The sequence below is a fragment of the Numenius arquata genome, chromosome 6 (assembly GCF_964106895.1).
Source record: "Numenius arquata chromosome 6, bNumArq3.hap1.1, whole genome shotgun sequence".
Taxonomy (NCBI): Eukaryota; Metazoa; Chordata; class Aves; order Charadriiformes; family Scolopacidae; genus Numenius; species Numenius arquata.
The window spans coordinates 43,266,399-43,285,510 of record NC_133581.1 but is presented as its reverse complement, the minus strand read 5'-3'; the positions used below and the strand labels follow the sequence as shown (position 1 = coordinate 43,285,510).

General features: G+C 42.4%; 1 protein-coding gene across 1 annotated transcript in view; it reads left to right on the top strand.

The window, feature by feature from the left end:
* Positions 1–12,069, top strand: part of LOC141465230 (cytosolic phospholipase A2 epsilon-like) — a 32,066-nt gene extending 19,997 nt beyond the window's left edge. The window contains exons 11-20 of the mRNA XM_074148523.1: positions 620–755; positions 2,272–2,408; positions 2,887–3,109; positions 3,678–3,792; positions 4,336–4,473; positions 7,060–7,167; positions 8,239–8,433; positions 8,851–9,017; positions 10,205–10,391; positions 10,606–12,069. Of these exons, the coding sequence (XP_074004624.1) occupies positions 620–755; positions 2,272–2,408; positions 2,887–3,109; positions 3,678–3,792; positions 4,336–4,473; positions 7,060–7,167; positions 8,239–8,433; positions 8,851–9,017; positions 10,205–10,391; positions 10,606–10,814 (1,615 nt within the window). The 3' untranslated portion in view covers positions 10,815–12,069. The remainder of the gene's footprint in view (positions 1–619; positions 756–2,271; positions 2,409–2,886; positions 3,110–3,677; positions 3,793–4,335; positions 4,474–7,059; positions 7,168–8,238; positions 8,434–8,850; positions 9,018–10,204; positions 10,392–10,605) is intronic.
* Positions 12,070–19,112: the final 7,043 nt, after the last annotated feature.

The following is a 19,112-nucleotide window of genomic DNA, read 5'->3' as shown; positions in this document are numbered from 1 at the left end:
GATTTCTTACCTTCTGACCTTTTTCTGTAACTAAGGGAGAAAGTATTTAGTCAATGATTATATTTACCCCTATTTAGCCCGTGTTAGTTACCCTTGTCCAGAAGGTGAATGTTGTTAACTGTGCTGGGTGAAATTTCCTGTTATACTACCATGCAGGAGTTCAGTTTGGATGGGGAGAAAAATCTTTTCTGGCTGAAAAATCCATGGAGCTATGACTTTAGAAAAATATATGTTTATACTTCACTTTCCTTACTTGTAAAGAGTATTTGTATTTATAAAACCTGGAGGTTTTCAGCCAAGTCCTAAATATTCCACTGTTTATGCTATCTGTATAGGGATTGCAGTATTCATGTTAGAAGCTTCTTGAAAATCAGTGTAGTGATAAAAAATATTTCTGTTTTTTTTTTTTTTTTTTCTGTAGGATTTTACAATTTTTAACTTTCTCAGCTTTTTCTCTACTTGTTTATACCATCTGTAATTTTTTTTTTTTTTTTGGGGGGGGGGCTGCAATAGCAGCTATTCTAAGCCTAAAAGTAGAGTTTGCAACTTGTAAACATGGGTCCAGACATGAATTGTAGATGAACGTGCACATCCTATTTAACACTGGACTTTGTTTGAGGTCAAGAAACTTAGATGTTCGCTTGGAGTTTGATCTGTGTATGGAGGAGAAAAATTTCCTACAGAAACGGAGGAAGTTTGTGGCTTCTGCTCTGAAAAAGGCACTTCATTTAGAGCAAGACCTACAGGACCATGAGGTATGGGAAGAACCATAGTGACTGCACTGTGCTGTGTAACAGGAATGTGTTATGCTTGTAGCCATTCACCTATTCTTTAACCAGCCGTGATGTAAACAGTGCCCCATGTAAAGCACTGAGAAATGTTTAGATGAAACAATGTGAAAGCATGGGTAGTATCAAACCCACTTGCTACACGTTTGTTCAGAAAACAAACAGAATGCTATAAATCAGCACTTTTCCCCTGCCTTATTGCTTTTTCATCTGTGAATTGTAGACCTGGATAGTCCTACTCTCTCAGCTGAACATTCAGACACCAAGGCCCCATAAAGTATTTCATATTATCAGATTTTGGAGGGGGAAAACCTATCAGTTAAAGTGACACATAACACCGACTGATGAGGATGTTTCTTGTCACGGACTCTCTCCTCTCGTGCCCATCATCTCAGCTCTATTGTCACTCTAACAGCACAAAGACATGCAACATTTTTCTCTCACCTGTCTGACAGAGTTAGGGGTTTGTATTTGTTCATGTCCATGCTGGCATGGGGATGGTTGGTGCTTTAGGGAGGGAACATGGTCTGTGATCAGGCACTTCAGAAAGGAAGTAGTTTTCATTTTGAGAGGTTTTCATTTTTTCACTGGTGCTTTTCCCTTTGTCCAGGACAACTGGACCAAAGGCATATTCAACATTATATGACAGAACGGCCTCGGATGCTATAAATGATGTTCCTGCTCAAAAACTGATTGCATCAGTCTATTGTTTCTCATTATCACACTAGTTTTAGTGGAAAAATAGTGGTTTCTTAAGTATAAAAATTTCTGGAGGAAGTCCTGCTAACTACTAATTTCAGATTTTCCAACAAGAGAATGTGTTAGCATAGTCAGGTAAACCCGAATCAGAATACGTTGCTTTGACCCAAAATACTTGATTTGAATCAGGTCATTGATGAGTACTTCCTTGATGCAATTACCTGGAAACATGTATGGGAAATGTCATTTGGCTTCTCTTCTGTCAGTGCATTTCTTGGAGGAATTTGTCTTCCTGTAACACAATTTATATTTCCATGCAATTGGGCTTTGCGGTTCATCACTGCAATTATATACTCTAGGTGTTTTATAGAAAACGTAATCTAGTCATTATACTTGACTTACAAGAGAGGATGAGCTCTGCTTGCTCTCAAAATAGAGCTCTCATGAGGTGATGTACCACTAAGGAAAATGCAGTCTAATATTGAAATGCCTTGAAACAACAAGTTTTGAGCTGTTTGGGTAACCCAGCATGTAACAATTTAGAGTCAAAATTGATTGATTTTGATCAAAAAAGTAAAAATTAGTAAATTACCGAATCCTTTTTATTATTATTATTATTTTTCTGTGCAAAGTACCATGTTTTCATCTTTTTCTCCCCTGCTTGGGGAGATGGGGAAACTTGGAATTCCTTGTGGAACAGAAATGCTGCAATTCACTCAACTCTGATCACGTGTGCTGTTAAACTATGTTGTTGCTCACCACTGCTGTGCTGATGTTTAAACAGGTACCAGTTGTAGCAGTCATGACAACAGGAGGTGGCACCCGGGCACTGACGTCTCTGTTAGGAAACCTGTTGGGTCTTCAGAAGCTGGATCTCTTAGATGCAATTTCATACATTACTGGGTCATCTGGTTCAACATGGTAAGGCGATCCTGAACAAAGACATAATTCGTCACCTCTGTAATCTGCTGTGTGAGAGATTTATTCTCTGTTTTCGTAGAGGAAGGTGTACTACTTCAGTCTCAAGCTTTTTTATTGCTGCATTAGGAACATATTGCCTGAGCCAGCCTACGGCCTAAGCACTGCTTACAGGGAACATTTTCCTTGACCCTTTTTTTTGGTCTGTAAGATCTTTCCTATCGAGTTACCCTGGTGCAAACCACAGCCTTGTGCATAAACATGCATACCATGGAGGGGCTTTTTGCAAGTCCTCAGGTTTCACTAGTGATTTACGAGGGTCCTCTAAATCAAAAAATCTTTTCTCTTTAATAATAAACTAAGCCCAAAAAGATGTTTTTAATGAACCTCAGCTAGTTCATTTGATGTGGTCCGCAAATCCAAATCTAAAAAGGGAAAGAGTTTAGAGCATATGACAACGTACTTCCTTTCTTTTCCCCAGGGCCTTGTCACATCTGTATCAGAGCCCTGACTGGTCACACAAGGATTTGTCCGGACCGATTCGTGAAGTCCGCAGGCATATGACCAAGTGCAAGCTAAGCTGCTTTTCCCTGGAGAGCTTGAAGTACTATGACAAGGAGCTAAAACTGCGGAAGCAAGAGGGATACCAGATCTCTAGCATTGATTTTTGGGGCCTTCTGCTGGAAAAAGCACTAAGTGATGGGGTAGCATGTCTATGTTTTCCCTAATGGCTACTGAACACTGTCATATGATAAATTAATCTCCAGGGACATTGGCTAGCCTGACAGCATGCCAGCATTATCTAGCAGATGATTTCTGCTGACTAATAGGGGGGATTTTTCCCCACATATCTCTCAACGCATAATTAGCAGCCCAAGGGGTATTCTGTAGAGCAGAAAACCTATGTCTACTTCTACCAGTATGAGTATCTGAGCACCTAACAGCAGAGTCCTGCTTTTGGTTTCTTTTGCTCTGTTCCTCCCTGTGAGAACTTAAATAATCCATGAACAGTGGATACTTTTACTGGGAAGAATGAGAGATCATTGTACCACAAAATGTCCTACAGCTCACCTGTAATTAAATAAGTTTATGTGGATGTATAAATGTTTAGATCACTCCTTGGTTAAAAAAATGTCTGGACACAAAATGAGTGGACAGAATAAGAAAATGAAGATGGAAATGGGCATTTATTTTGCTGTAATCTTGTGAACCCCTACACCAAGCCAACAAGGTCCCTTGGTTTCGCTCTTTCTGTTTCTGATCAATTCACAGAAAAACAACCACAAACTCTCAGATGAGCGACAGGCGCTGAATGAGGGTCAGAATCCCCTACCTATCTACATGATCCTTAACATCAAAGAAGACTACAGCCTTTCAGAGTTCAAAGGTGATGGCAAAACTGGGCTGTATCTGGACTTGGTTGGTGTCCAAATGATCTGCATTATCACTTACGGCATGTCCTTCAACCCCTTGTGCTACTGAGCCATAGAATTAATAAACAGTTCCTTTTCCTCCTTAACTTTCTCTTCCTCTTCCATTTCTAGACTTTGTGCCTGGGCTTTGGGAGGAACCCATCTTCTGTGGGGCAGGAGAAATCTGGGGGAGGTGCTTAAGGACAGCCGAGGTACTCACAAGTCAAAGCCTTAGCTCAACATGTGGGGTAACTTTGACCCTTGTTAGGTATAAACTTCATTTATGTCCTGTCTGGAGGGGCTTGTTGGAAAGTTCTGAATGAACAAGTTTGGGAAACATTACTGAGTGAGCAGCTGAAACCAGCTGAATGATAACTCCTTACCCTGAGGAAGGTCTGCCCGTGATCAACCTGGTGATAGAGTTTGTCCTGCAGCTGCTTCCTTGTCATTTCAGAGCCCTTCCTGCAGGGAGGTAGGGATAGGATTGAGATTTAAAAGTTTGTTTTGTGCCTCTGCAGAGTGGGTGGAGTTCACCCCTTATGAGGTCGGCTTCTTAAAATACGGCGCCTTCATTCGTGCAGAGGATTTTGGCAGCGAGTTCTTCATGGGTCGCCTGATGAAGAAGCTCCCTGAATCCCGCATCTGTTTCATGAAAGGTGATGTATTCCATTGCGAAAATTTGAATTGCTTAAAAATTTAATTTATTTTTAATACAATACAGACCCTGTGTATTACAACCAGTCCCCTGCAACATGAAGGACTGAAGCAAAGTACAGAACATGTTGTTCTCACCTCTGGCTAAATTCCTTAGACACTGGACATAGGCTAAAAAATATTTAGAGGAAATATCAAATAACACTATTTACTGTTGCTTTTGTCTTGAATAGTGACTCTCATGCCTGAAGTTTCAGGGCTGCTTAAAGAAGTTAGGTTTGTTTTGAACCAATCAACAGCGGAGCTCCACATGGAAAATATTTGTACTTTGAAACTGGAATCTTAAAACCAAATTTTTCTATGAGTGGCAGGATTTTATAATAAGAAGCAATGTTGTTACTGGGTTTGTTATAAAATATGCAATTTTGAGTGGTTTTTCAAACTGATACTAGTATTTTTGCAATTTTAGTATTCTAAATCCTTTGTAATTTTGCTAGCATGATTTATATCAGTGAGTTCTGTCGTCCTTATTTCAGTAAGGTGGGTAGCTTCCAGTACTGCATGAAAGACAGCTTTGCAGTTTTTATGCAATTCTTGTTAGTAGTCCAACTGGTGGCTCTGAAACACAGTACTTCAGATGCAGCCGCCAGCACTAGAAATACTAAATCCAGAAACTTGAGCTGCTGAAGAGTACACTGGAGAAGAGATGCCGTAATACTTTCCATTTTCTTGTATTCTTCCATCAAGCACTCCGTGCTGACCACCAGAGGTAGGAGGTAGATTATAGAGCTAGGTGGGATTACGGAGCCTTCTTTGAGAATGTTGTGCCTCCATTGCAGTTTCACGGTGACAGTGGTGTGGTCAGATCCGAGGTGGCCAGGTAGCAATCACACCCAACATATCCAGTCTGGGCTGAGCTCTTGTGTTCTCACCCTCTGCACCTGAATTGGACTGGTGACCCCACAGCCATAGGTATCCATCTTTAGGAAGGATAGAGTGGAGAGCTAAAGCAATGTTGCCACCTAGTGATACAACATGTAATGCCCTCTTGGGTTGCAATTAAAATATACTATTAGTTACAGTGTGATAGTTTAAGGATAAAAGCAAGGTGTCATTTGCATGAAGATGTAAGGCCATTTGTAAGAGCAATGGCTAAAGCTGGAAAAATTGGATGGGCTTATGGGGATACAAGACCCTCAGGTTTCCAGAAGAAAGGCTGGGGTGCTTGAAAGCTTGTCTGGTATTTTAAACTCTGTCAGTCTAGTAAAAGTTACAGTCTCTTCCCATAGTTCTTACTTCAGCAAATACAGGTACCATGAAAATTCAGTGCAAGCGGTTAGGAAAACATTGGTATGTAATTACAACCAGGTTCTGGGGGGACAACAGTGTTTGGAAGATATTAAAATGCATGAGTAGCGTATAACTCCTGGGGCTCGGGGAGCTTGAGGAATTATGGAGTGAAAAGGCACCAAGTGAAGACAGGATAAACGAAAGGAATTGCCTTCTCACAGAAGGCCTGGACAAAAGCTTCACAAGCTGCAGAGGGATGAGGTTATGTTGATGGAAACTGGCCAGTAACTATCTGCAAATGAACTCTGGTTGCAAGTTAAATGGAGAGCCAAAGAGCCCCTATCTGATTTCATGTATTTCTAATGTTTCTCAAGTGAGTCACATTCTTATGGGGACTTCTTGTGAAGCAGAAGACCCTTGGGTTCTTGTCCCACTCCAAAACAAGCCAGGTTTAAAAGGGAATTGTATTTCTGTTACTAATTTATGGAATGCATAATTATTGTATTGTGCAGTTCAAATTGTTGCATCCTTTGTGATATATGGCTTTTGCAAAGCTTTCACTGATAGAGATTTTCAAGGCAAAGCTCAGCACTGCCTTCCCTGGCAGAGTTCCTCTCAGGGCCTGCAGCAGAGCTGTGGAAGAAGAAATGCTTTTCAAGATACAACGAGCTTTTGGAGATTTCTGCACTGAGCAGACATTTTTAAATGTCCTTTTAAGTGGGAGGGCAAAAGGGGAAGAAGGGCTATGGGGATGAGAATAACAAGGAGAGGGAGAGGAATCTCACTCAGAAGAACTTGTGGCAAGAGAAATCTTTCAAGGGACAGTGAAGATGTTTTGTTTTAGAGGATTACTCTGCTAAATGTCCCAAATCGTGCTCTAGCCACTTGAATCTTGACTGTTCAGGAGCAGCCTCCAAAGCTTTAACTGAGTATACAGTTGTATATGACATACTTTGTAGACCAAACCATTATTTTATGGCAAATAGTATGGTTTTACTCTCTGGTGACAGCTGTTTATAGGACAGAGTATGTCAGTTTGCAGTGTATTGGCAAAAGCTGTATGCAGCAATGAATTACAGTGGCTGAAGGCCTGGCGCAATGTTTAAAACTATTTAGGTTCCTCTTTGAGGACAGAATGTGGGTTGCCGCAAAAGAACTTCATACAGGTTTTGGTGAGAGTTTGGAAACCTTGACTCTTTCTGGATACACCTTGCAAAGTTAAAATTTTATTTTTTTAAAGGGATATTTTCCATTAAAATATTTCCAAAGCAGTTTGCCTGTTCTCTACCAATGCACAGGTCTGTGGAGCAACGTCTTTTCCTACAACCTCTTGGATGCCTGGCATTCGTCAGATCCTACAGAAAGGTGCTCGCTGAGGTGTACCCAACACAGGACTCTTGATGTTGGTTGGTTACATTTCTGTTTCTACTTTACCTGTTGTTTTCTGAATCTTTACATGAATGTTACATTCAGATTCATATAGTGTGAAATTTTTGTGAGGGCTTTTTAAATCTTAAAACTGAGGCCAATGCTGCACTGCAGGTTGTTTTGGTGTGTGTCCCCCTCCCCCACCCCCCAAACAAGGTGTCATGTTGCCAGAAATATCTAATTAGTTTTCTTCTCTGAATTAATTCATAGCAACATTATTTCCACTAGTCTGCCTTGGACTGAATTTATGCAAGTGATAATTTGCAACAAATACAAAACTACTGAGGTTTTATTTAACAGATCATCTTTGCAGGGGCCTTTCAGTGAACCTTCATGTTGTAACAATCATCTCAGTGCTGTGTTCTCTGTCTGCCTTGGCAGATGGTACTTTTTGTATGCTGTTGTTGAAGCCTAAGATATATCAATTACATGTAATGCTATTTCAATTTTCTTTGATCTTGTTGTAAACCTGTGTGTTTCTTAGAGGTGTTGGCTGTCCTTCCTGTGCTCAAATGTGGTTAGTGAGTTTGGTTTATGGGCTTTTCACCACTTTCTCCATGGAAGTGTTGCAGGACCCTGTCCTCAATAAATGCCTGTGATAGAAAGCCATTGGCCCTCTTTCCCAACCTCATACGGTGCCATTTAGCACAATCTTTTTTCTTTGCTTTTTTCTGTGTGTCTAAGTCTCCTGACAGCATTTTTTTTTCCAAAGCCAGTTTGGTCTAATTTTGAAAGAAACTGATCCTGATTCTCCAGATTCAGGCTACCCTGACCTTCACACAGGGAATCCACCTATGACCTATCAAGGAGTAGATCGCTTTTTCCAGCTTTAGGAAGTTTGTTGCCACTCTGACTTCGTTTTTCATGGAATATGCTTTACTGAAGATTGATTTTCTTCTTGCTCCTACTTTGACGTTGATTTGATTGTATGTTGCCATGTCTTTTTAGGATCTTCTTTCCTCTAGCTAACACTAGATGCCTTTTGATATTTTAAGTATTGCAAAGAACTGTATCAAAACAACAACTTGTTCCTCTCCTCTACCCTTCAGAAGGAGATGAGCCTTCCCCACCAGCCAGGAGCCATGAGTTGGAGACTTACTTAGTCACCCCCGAATGTGGCATCATGGGCATCATTCGGCAGGTCCTGACTGAGCGGGTGATGGTTTCAAAGTTCTACAACTTTCTGAAGGCGTTCCAAATGCACAATGAATACCTTCAGAGCAAAAGCTTCTGTATATGGAAAGGTAATCATCCCTGAATATTATTTTTTTTATCTGCTTAGATGGTCGTGTTTTCATCAGTGAAGAGAAGGCAGAGGATGAACAGGATTTATTCTTCACTTTGGAAACAAAGATTTAAAGATAACTAATGAAATTCCATCCAGTCAAATCAGCTCCAAGAAGTCCCTCGATTCCAGGGAAGGGGAACTACTGCTCATTGGCGATGAAAGAAGAGCAGCATGAGAAGTGAAGGAGCTCTGCCTTTTTGCCTTGGACAGGTCTTTCTTTTCTTTGTCAAGGCTGAGCTTCTGTAGTGTGGCAGGGTCTTGGAAAGCAAAAGTAACGGGGAGACAAGAGGCATTTTTTCCTCTCTTATTAGCCAAAACCCAGATATATTACTTTTTCAATTAATTACTCATCATAACAAATATATCCTTTTAGATACTGTGCTAGAGAATTTCCCCAACCAGCTGACAGAAACAGCAGAGTTCATGTGCCTGGCAGACACGGCGGGATACATCGATATCAGCTACCCACCACTCATGAGGCCGGAGAGGAAAGTGGATGTTGTCCTACACTTAAACTACTCTTCTGGATCACAGACATCGGTGCAATGACCACTATTTTCTTTGATAATGACTGCTGTCTTTTAGCCCTTTATCGCTCTGACTCTAAGGAGTCAGAATAATTTATGTATAGAAACTGATTACGGGAGAAAAGGATTCTTGGTGTACAGCTCCATTTTGTAGATGCCTAAGTCTCTCAGTGATGCTGGTATACCATGGCAAATCCCCTAAGGAGAACAAGAGTAGTATCAGTTTTCTAAATCTTTTATTTTAATTAACGCTTTTATAGGCAAATGCTATCTTCTAGACTTCTGTGCTCCTGGGATCTTGATATGTCTATCAAGGCTACGCTCCATATGGACCATTTCTCTGGAACTAGTACCACCACTGATGAACTCATTGTATTTGTCTTGTGATATCCATCTAAAGATATCAAGATGCAGTTGACTAGAAGTAATTTGTCCAGTTGTCTTTAGAACAGTAACTGGATTTTTATTTTGCTCTAAATTGTGGAGAAGAATTGTCCTTTGATGCCATATCTGTTTTTTCAAATACCAGCTAATAACCTGGTTGATAATTCGTCTTAGTAGATATGGACAAGACAGAAGTTTTTGAAGGCTAAAATTTTCATACACACAAACCAGATGCAGGAACAAAATTCCTATTTTCAAAATGACTTACACACCTGCAAGATTAAACTAACATTTCCATCAAGATGATGTTTGCTCCCAGATACCTACATGACTTTTCACAACCATCTTAAGGCATCTAAGACAGTTAGAGGCTTTAAAATATTTCATGCCAAGTCAACAACATTTTTGCACCTTTGTGAATCCATGTTTAAAAACCATACCACTTCAGATTCCTGTCCATTCTGCTCATTTCAGGATCTTCTCCGGTACAGGGCATGATTTTTTTGTCTTAAGCAGCTAGGCCACGCTTGCCTGCAGCCATGAACATCTTATTTACCTTGCAGATAAAGGCTGAGGAGGAGGAGGAGGTAGGACAACAATCAGGAGTGCAAATTGGAGGCTGGATTTGGAACTGTTGTTCTGTTAATAACTGGTACTAAATATCTCACACAAGAGACAAAGGCCAGAAGAAATACTTACAGTGAACGCTGCTCCCAGATCTTTGTGAAGAGCCTTTGATAGATGTGTTGTGCACTGGGAAAAAGTTGAGGGTGTGGCAGAATTTCTAACCTTTTCTTTTTCTCTGTCTGAATGCAGCCTTTGGAAGAAGCCTCCAAGTACTTCTTAAAGCAGGGAATCCCATTTCCCAAAATCCACCTGAGTGAAGAAGAAAAGAAGAATCTAAAGGAGTGCTACATCTTTGAAGACACAGAGACCCCAGAGGTGCCGACAGTGGTGTTTTTCCCGCTAGTGAATGACACTTTCAGAAAATACAAAGAGTCTGGTAAGCTATGGGACAGAGATGATCCTCCCAACACCTGGCCACACTTCGGCTGTCTCAGGGTGGGAGACATGGTCTAGCGTGGTCCCCTCCCTCCCCTGCTGTGGCTCCTATGGGAGAGAAATGTGCATGTCCAGGTAACAAGGAGCAACGTTGTGCCCCATCTAGAAAGAGGGGCAAATCTATACCCCATCAACAACCTGTCTTTATTTGTCAGGTGTGGAGCGGAGCCCTGCTGAGATGGCACAGGGCAACGTGGATGTTTCCAGCATTTTTTCCCCGTACTGCTTAAACAGCTTTACCTACACAGAGGAGGAGTTCGACAAGCTAGTAGAACTGACCAGCTACAACATTCAGAACAACAAACATCTGATCCTTCAGGCTTTGAATTCAGCCATAGAGCAGAAACGACAGCATAAAAAATAAATGACATCCTGAGTTTCAGAAAGATATCCAATTTATATTTTTTTCCTGCAGAAGAATCAAGACATTTTTGTCAATGAACATGACAGACTTGGGAAAATACAAAGGCTCCTCTGCACCACGTGGTGATCCTAGATAAACTGATCAAACAAAATAATGATTAGTCTTGTGTTTATTTATGTTGGATTTCACTGCTGGTGAACACTTTTTTCATGTACATACAAGTATATGCAGTAAATCAAAAGTTAGGAAACATGGGTCTTATTAATGAGTTTTTTAAATGCATCACTGTGGGAAAGCAATACCAATTCTTAAAAAAATTACTGGACTAGTAGAAGTTATATGTGAAGACAAATGAGCCATAGATATTTAATTTATTCCAAATCTAGTGCAACAGAAAAATGCATGATAAATGGGGGTAATTTAAAAGAAAAAAAGAAAACCATATTTTGCTATGGTGTCAGCAATAAATTTTGTTGGAAATAACATGCAAAACTAAACATAAAAGATATAGAAAATCTGAGATTTCACATGGAAAATGCAAATTTTCTATACATCTGAATCTACAAGTTCTATTACACCAGCAATGTTTAGGTTTGGAATATCCCTTGGAAGTGACTGTGCCAAACCCTGCTGTGAGTCAGGATTGGCTCTTCTGGTGCATGTGTAAGTACCTAACCCGGGGTTGTGTTTTTCACTGAACACTCACAGTATTGAAAGGATCCAGCTCAGCATCTAGCTCAGGATCCAACCATTAATTTCAACAGGTTTAACAGTATTTCTTGCTATTATAGGATGGGATGCTGTGAGAATAAAACCATCAAAAACTGAGAGACATTCAGATTTTGTGGTAAGAAGGCAAGCTAAATGCTTTACACTGATATCCACGGGTAATTAATGTGTAATTGCATGACTTTGTTGGTCTCTGACTGTATACAATCAACACACGGTCTATGCAACTACTATAAATAGCACAAGGCGATTTGTTGAAACTGCTTATTTTTGAGATGAAGACCAAAATAATTGTTTGCTTTATGAAGAATTCTAATAATGCAAATGGTCTGTAATCCTGTTTCATTACAACAAAGATACTAATCTTAAAAAAAGATATAATGATTCAGTCAGTATCTGCTGCCCTTAATTACCTCAAATTTAAATGAAAGGCAGTAACTTGTCTGTGCTGAAGTAACATGTATTGGTACACAGAGAGCTATGAATAATGCAATCACAGCCAAAATAGAAAATAAATCCTTAATGCAAAATGAAATATGAACATTTAAAAGGCTGAAAATTTCTCTTCCCTCTTGCTATCATTCTCTCTTTTTTTTTCTCTCTCTCTCTTCCTTCAAGCATTCCCTTACGGCTTTAAGGGAAATTAAAGCCCACACTCACCTCTGGTGACCTCAGCCCCCTTAGGGATGGTGTGTCCTGGACCCAGCTGCTTTTCCAGGCCCTCACGACTCCATCCAATTTGCAGCCCTGGTTCAATCCTCCGGTGTGCTGTTTACTTGTCTCTGCTCATCAAGGGCTCCTCTTTGTGATCTCTGCTGCTGAGTCACCCAGTCCCTTTCGGCATTGCCTCTCCTCTGCCGGAGCTGTAACTCCCTCTCAGCCTTCCCTGTTTATCGTTATGGCAAACCCATTTGGGGTGACACATGTGTTTGCTACTTCTCCCACCTGCCCATCTTCCAGCTGGTGTTTTGGGCATATTCAAGAGCTGCCATCTGTGCTGGGTCTGGCGGGGATAGGGTTAATTCTCCCCAGGACCTAGCAGGGACACAGGTATTCCATCCCATGTGAGCCATGCCCAGGGGGTAACAGGAGCTAGCCGGAGAAGGGGAGGGGCAGGGGAAGAGGAAGTCATCCCCCGGGGGAGCGGAGCGGTCAGGGGGCGTCCCGGGTGCAGTCGGCAAGCGGTGGTATCGTACTCGTGGTTGTATATTCCTCTGTCGGTGTTATTATTGTTTTTGTTTCTTGCTCCCCTTGCTGTTCTGTTAAATTGCCTTTGTCTCAACCCACGAGTTTTTGCTTTTTCTTCCGATTCTCCCCTCCCGGCCGCACTGGCGGGGGGAGGCCGATCTGAGCGAGCGGCTGCCACGTGGTCCTTTGTTGCCGTCTGAGGCCAAACCACGACACCATCCAAGGCCGTCAATGACACCAGGTTTCAAGAACCTTGCCTCTCTCTTCCCATCCCTGCCCTTAACTACACCCTTCACTTCCCTTGCTGTGTTTTTGTTTGTTGGTTTCTTTTTAACAGAGAGAAGCGCCATTTATTTCAGGTATGCCACTAAGGCACCCCTTGCTCTGCTGTACCTGGCTGAGCCCATCCCACCTGCCAGTACCCTGGGCAGGCCCACATGATAGCTCCTAGTGATGCTTTCAATGTGGGTTGGAAAGTTCTTGGACAAGAGCTGGATCTTCTTCTCAATTCTCCGCTTGCAATCCTCAGACTTCCATGACTTTCTTCTTTCAGATACACCCACAGCCACCTGAGTCCCACAGCAAGGTCCTTGCTGTGACCCTGAAAATATCTATATGTTCTGTGTTACTGTAAACCCTGAAAAAGGCCTGGCTTCATCCTCCATCCAGCTGTCCTTCTCCTGGGACACTGGTGGCCTTCACCCATAGGTAATGTAGCAACCTCATAGGTAATGTTCTTGAGTTGAGGGGAAGAACACCAGCCCTATCATGCCTTCTGCAGTTGGTTTCCTCCCCTCTGGTAGAGGTGTCTCCAGGTGACTGCTCCTCAGCAATAGCTTGTTCTCCTGACTCCCATTTAGTCAGCACTCCTGTTCTGTGTTTAGTAGGGGTGCTTTGTTTGTGACTCAGGGGGTTGGTTAATTTGCTGGTTTCGGCTTGCTTTTTACCATTAAATTTATTAATTAATTGTGTGGAACACTAGCAGAAGATTCTAATTGTCAGTTCTTTCAGGCCAGTGTGGAGGCTCTGTGTGACTTTGTCTTCTGGCATTTTTTGTTCTGGTTCAGCTGCTAATGGGGTATGTTTCTCATGCTCAGCCTCTGGGCTGTACTGAGGCATTGAAAGAATGTAGGTAACAGCTGCAGATGTGGGCATTTAAAAGCTCTTTTGGTTTTGCAGGTTGGGAGTGTCCCTTTTTACAGGAAATAGGAGTAATTTCACAGAATTATCCCTTTAAGGGAGGAAACTGCAAAAATCCAGGCCCACGCTGTATCACAACATTAGTACCGACAGGAGTTAGTGTGACTTTCCTAAGTGTTTTAAAAGACAGAACTCTTGGTAGCTGTGGTAATAGGAGCTACAAACACTAACACGGTGACCTCCTTAACTGTAATGAATATGTTCTGCATCTTTTCTGTGTCTGGCTTTTCCTTCTTACCTATTCATTATCTGTAGGTAAGTGAAGGGATTAGCATGCAATTGCACCTTTGCCCCAGCCCTTCCGATTATCACAAAGGTGTACAGAGAACTGGGCAGCTCAATGAGGTGAGTCATCCCATAGGAACCTAAGGAAAGCAGCAGTGGGGTTTTTAAACCCCTCGCGAAGCATGTGGGTGCTCGGACGGTCCTGTCAGGTGAGCGCCACTGAGGAAGCAGAAGCTAATGGGGTGGTTGCAGCACCATTTTACATTGTTCTGTAGCTCAAAGAGTGATCAAATAAAAGATAAAATAAAAGAGATCAAACAGTCTGAGTGAAGCGAGCTCTTCATTTGTGGGACTACAGGTTGCACCACGTGAGTGAAAGGAAATATGTCTGCCACAGTGGATACAGGAGAACGTGGGTGGTAGAGCAGGACCCCCTCCTGGAAAACCCTGTGCTAAAACCTGTTCACATGTAAAGCTCTGCTGTGTACGTGCAATATCCCCCCATCTTACTGCAGTGATAATACTTCAGAGGCAGCCACCAGGGCCTCATTTCCAGCAGGGCCTGTTTCCTCATGCCCTGATTATTATATGCTGGTCAACCACTAGCAATGGGTGAGAGCTGTGTGTCTTTCGTGTCATTGAGCTTTAGCATCTTTGGGCTCCTCCTGAAAGTCTGCCCCTTGCAGGGTTCCCACTGAAGCCCAGCACGCCTGCAGCGTTCATAAGGCACTTTGCCAGTGCTCCTCCCACCCCTCCAGCTCTTCATATGAAAATTCTGAGATGTCTTGTCATGTCTCCAGTTTCTTTCTCCTTGAGTCCTGAGGTCTTCTTTGCACTCCCTTCAACCCCCTATTGCTTATCCCCTATTCTCCATGTGGTTGGGTGTCTCAACCAGATGTCATGGCCTGATCCCAGATGCCCTAAAGCTTGTAGTACTCATGCATGTTCCAAATATGACCAAATCTCCATCGTTCAGACTTGAAGCTTCTGGAGGTACCATTGCAGCATGGAGAAGACGTGAGAAAAAGGGGAAAGATTAAGAAAACAGATGGTATAAAAAGCAAGGGAGGAAGAGAAGAAGGAAAAAAAAAATTGTATAATATCCAAATATAAGTGAAAAAGGGAACTATAGCTATGTAGTATTGAGATGGACAAAGGAAGGAAATGAATATTTTGGAGAGTCAAGAGGTCAATCAGAAAGAAACGATGGCAGGGAAAGGAAAGAAGAAAAGAAAGAGGAAATCAGGAACAAAAAGGTGGTGGAGACAAACATTTAAAACGGGGATAAAGGTGTGTCCCTCTAGTTTCTTCAAAGCAGTCTTGATAGGCTGTTGCATTAACAAGAATAGCGAGTTAAAAACCCTAATCCAGAAAACGTGATGGTATTAAATCTTTCTGATGAGATTCTGACTGCTCTGGGCTTACTGATGCCTGATATGCATACTGTGAGTGCTCTCTAGCTCCCAGCTTTCTATTCTTTTCTCTGCCCTTAAACACTGGGTAAAAACAGTCCCTCAGCCCCTAGCAGTATGACTTTTCCTGCCAGTTACTGCTTATTGCACCCTTCTCTCTCTCAACTAGTAATCTGTAAATTAGTTGTAAAGATATGAAGTATTTGCTCCCCTCCTATTTCCTTTCTCTGCTGAGATAATGGAGCATCCTTAGAGGCTGATGCAAGGAGATGCAAGTTTCTACATATATTAATATGCACTTTTAAATCTTGAGCAATTGATAGTTGTTTCTTTAATTTTGCAATTTCTGCTACTCAGCTGGCTGACATCCGAAATCGTTCCAACCAGTCTTGAAAGCAAGCCATGTTCCAAATTCCTCCTGGAGTTGCAGTTGTTTTGGTTTGGTACCTACTTTGTAAACATTTGATATAGTTTATTATTGAGATTTAACAAATGACACAATTCAGAAAATCCTTCATAGAGCCTTAACAAATACCTGTTCTGATCACTCTCAAGCTCTGGTCCATGATTGCTGCAGGTGCAGGAGCTGATGGCCTGTAAGCCACAGCTGGTTTAGAGCATGGGAGGAAGCACCATACTGGTCCTTGTGCTGGTTTCCAGCTCATGAGGAGATGATAAACTTGTTTGTAGTCTGCAGAAATGTGGAGAGTGAACAGTGATTCAGAAAACTGGGAGCTGCTCTCTTAGTTTCCTGTACTCCTGGGAAACCTTATCCAAGTACAGAAAGCATCCCACAGAGAGACAAGCCCAGGTACAGAGGACTTTCTCACTGTACAGGTAACCATTGAGGACTCTACATTTGCAATATGCATAAAATCTAAGAGACATAAAATGGAGCATAAATCTCCACTTCAATTAGGCTGCTCTAAGACCGGTATGGTAAGTGCTGGGCTTTATCCAGTGCATCAGTAACTGTAACATGAAAGAAACATAGACAGCCTTTAACTGTGAGTGCATTTTTCTCTGTATGATCATCATGTCCTAAGAGGAATATATTCTAGTGCTTTTAAACTCTTTGGTTAAAGACTTGCTTTAAAATTAATTTCCCAGAAGATTCTTTCTTGCCTGTGACAGGGGTAAGATGACAGACAGCAGTGGTGCCCCTGCCTCCTGTGCATTTCCTCTCCTGCTCCACATCTCCTTCCTTCACTAACTTCACAAGTGACCATCTAAGACACCTAAGACACCACTCCTCCTGCAGGAAGAGGACGTAGCTGAGTCAGAATGCCCATCTGACTTTGCTCTCCAGTGCTGGTTTTTCTACAGAAGTATCTATGCGACTGAGAGCAGTGAGGCAGTCACAGCCAGTCCTGGTTGAGTCTCCAGCTTGCCAGAACTGGAGGCTCGTTCTGCCTGGCCTGTTTGAAGGCTAGGCAAGCATGTACTGTTGCAAGGCACTTAGAGGGACACTGGCTATTAGCAGTTTCACTCCAGTCCAAGACTGTGATCAATCACAAGGCTAAATTTGAACGTGTTGAAAAATGTTAAGTTTATCGTGGAACTCTGTTTCTCCACAGCCTGTCTTTGCAGTCAGATGTAATAAAGGTGCCTTTGCCAAGTGATTGATGCTTCTACAAACTGGGTTGTAGTGTGAATAAGAAACCCAAGTATGAGAGGATGTATGAGGTCTAGCAAGCACTAAGGAATGAGAGTAGTGTGCTTTTGCTGCCAGGGCAACTGTGATTAGGTTTTGAAGCAGATAGGTTATTTTGCTTCATCTATCCTTACATTACTGAAATAGGAAATGTAAAGAAAAAAAGAAAAACATTTTGCTTGGAGCCTCTGCTTTTTGTTTCACAAATTGAGACTATCCAGCTTTGTACATTCAGATTTTAAATTAGATCACACTAGTTCAGTTGTTAATGAGAGCCTTGGAGTTTTCTTTCTTTATGGCATTCCCTGTGGGAATTCTGCTCTCTCTCCCAGGTGGGAGCAAAATACCTTGATTTAGCTGAAGGCGATACAGATCATTCCAGATGGCCAAGTGTGCATATAATGCAGAATTAATTAATGCGGAACTCTGCAGACTGGAAGTCTGTACACAGAATCCACCTGCTGTTCTCCATGGGTTTCCTTGAGAACAGGGGATCTCAACTTTCTTGAAATTCATCACCTTTAGAGGGATTTCTAGGTGAATATCATCACTTAGGCTAATGGCCCCCTGAACTGATCAGCCTTGGGATGTCTGGCCTGTTCTAATAACAAGCATACCAGTATTTTAGTGTCCCATGGCAGGTCTTCCAAGGTCAGGCAGGTTTTCTTTTCTGGTGAGGCTAAAGAAAAAAAAAAAAAAAAAGAATGATTGTTCCCTGAGTTAAGCTGCAAGAGGAGTTCTCCAGGATGCAGTTCAGGGTGTCCGTGACCTGAGGCCAAAAGATGCTCTTGTACTTCAAGTGTGGGCACAGCTACTTTTCATGCTGGAAATGCAGATGCTATGACACAGCCTGCTGTTATGGGAGCTGCTAGCTTGTTATTCATTTGTTTTTCTGTGTTCGAAGATGGTAATTTCCACTGAGTATGCCTGGAGATGTTCATGTGCTCTTTTGTTCATGCTCTTTGGTAGAACAAAATCTCTGTAAAATAAAACTAATAAAACTAAAGCACTGGATACTATATTCTAATCATTTTGACATGAGTTTCCTTGCAGTTGTCATGTAAAGCTCAGTTGTCTTTCTCTGGAAAATTTATGAAAGCATAAATCTTAACTGCTTTGCACAGATTATATATTTCCTTGCTTCTTTTGTCGAATTTAAGGTACTGCCAGGTGCAGGAGTAGTCCTGGGTAACGCTTGTAGTCATTGGCATTGACTTCAAGGTCTCTGCTAAGCCTTGCAAATGTCCACCTCCTTTTCCCCTGGCATCTTACTGCATACAATCTGGTAGTGCTACGCTCTGCCCCTCACTCACCTCCCCTACCTACTGCTCATCTCTGCAAACTGAACACCCAGCCCCATCCCCACACCTTGACCTTGCTTCCCTGGGAAGAAGAAACGGGAGCAGCCCGGGAGGAGCTGGCAGCTTGCTGATCCAAGCAGTAACCTGTCAGGTAGTGGGGATGGCCCTTTCTGGGGGGTCACTGTGTGGCTCAGGGCAGCACCTCTTTGCAGGCAGTGAGGTGAGGTCCTCCTGCCTATATGGAGGCTTTGACCGAAGTGGACAGGTATGTGCCTGCACCCAGGCAGGTCACTGGTAGTTATTTACACACAGAGGCTTTTTCCATGGCTCAGTTTCCCCCACACAGGAGCTGCCATCGTTCTCTGCTCGGGGCAGTCCCCATGCTGCAGGTGGGGAAGAGCTGGATTTGAAGGAGCAGGCTCCAGCGGTGGTGCCCTTCGTGTTTCTCCTCTGTTTGGCAGGATGGCCCAGGACCCCGCTCACCACGGAAAGAGGGTAGCAAGGGGCAAGGCCAGGCTGGGAGAGGTTCCCAACCAGAGGAAGGTACTGCATCTCTTTTGGCTGTTGTGGTTGCCCCGTAAGATCCTTC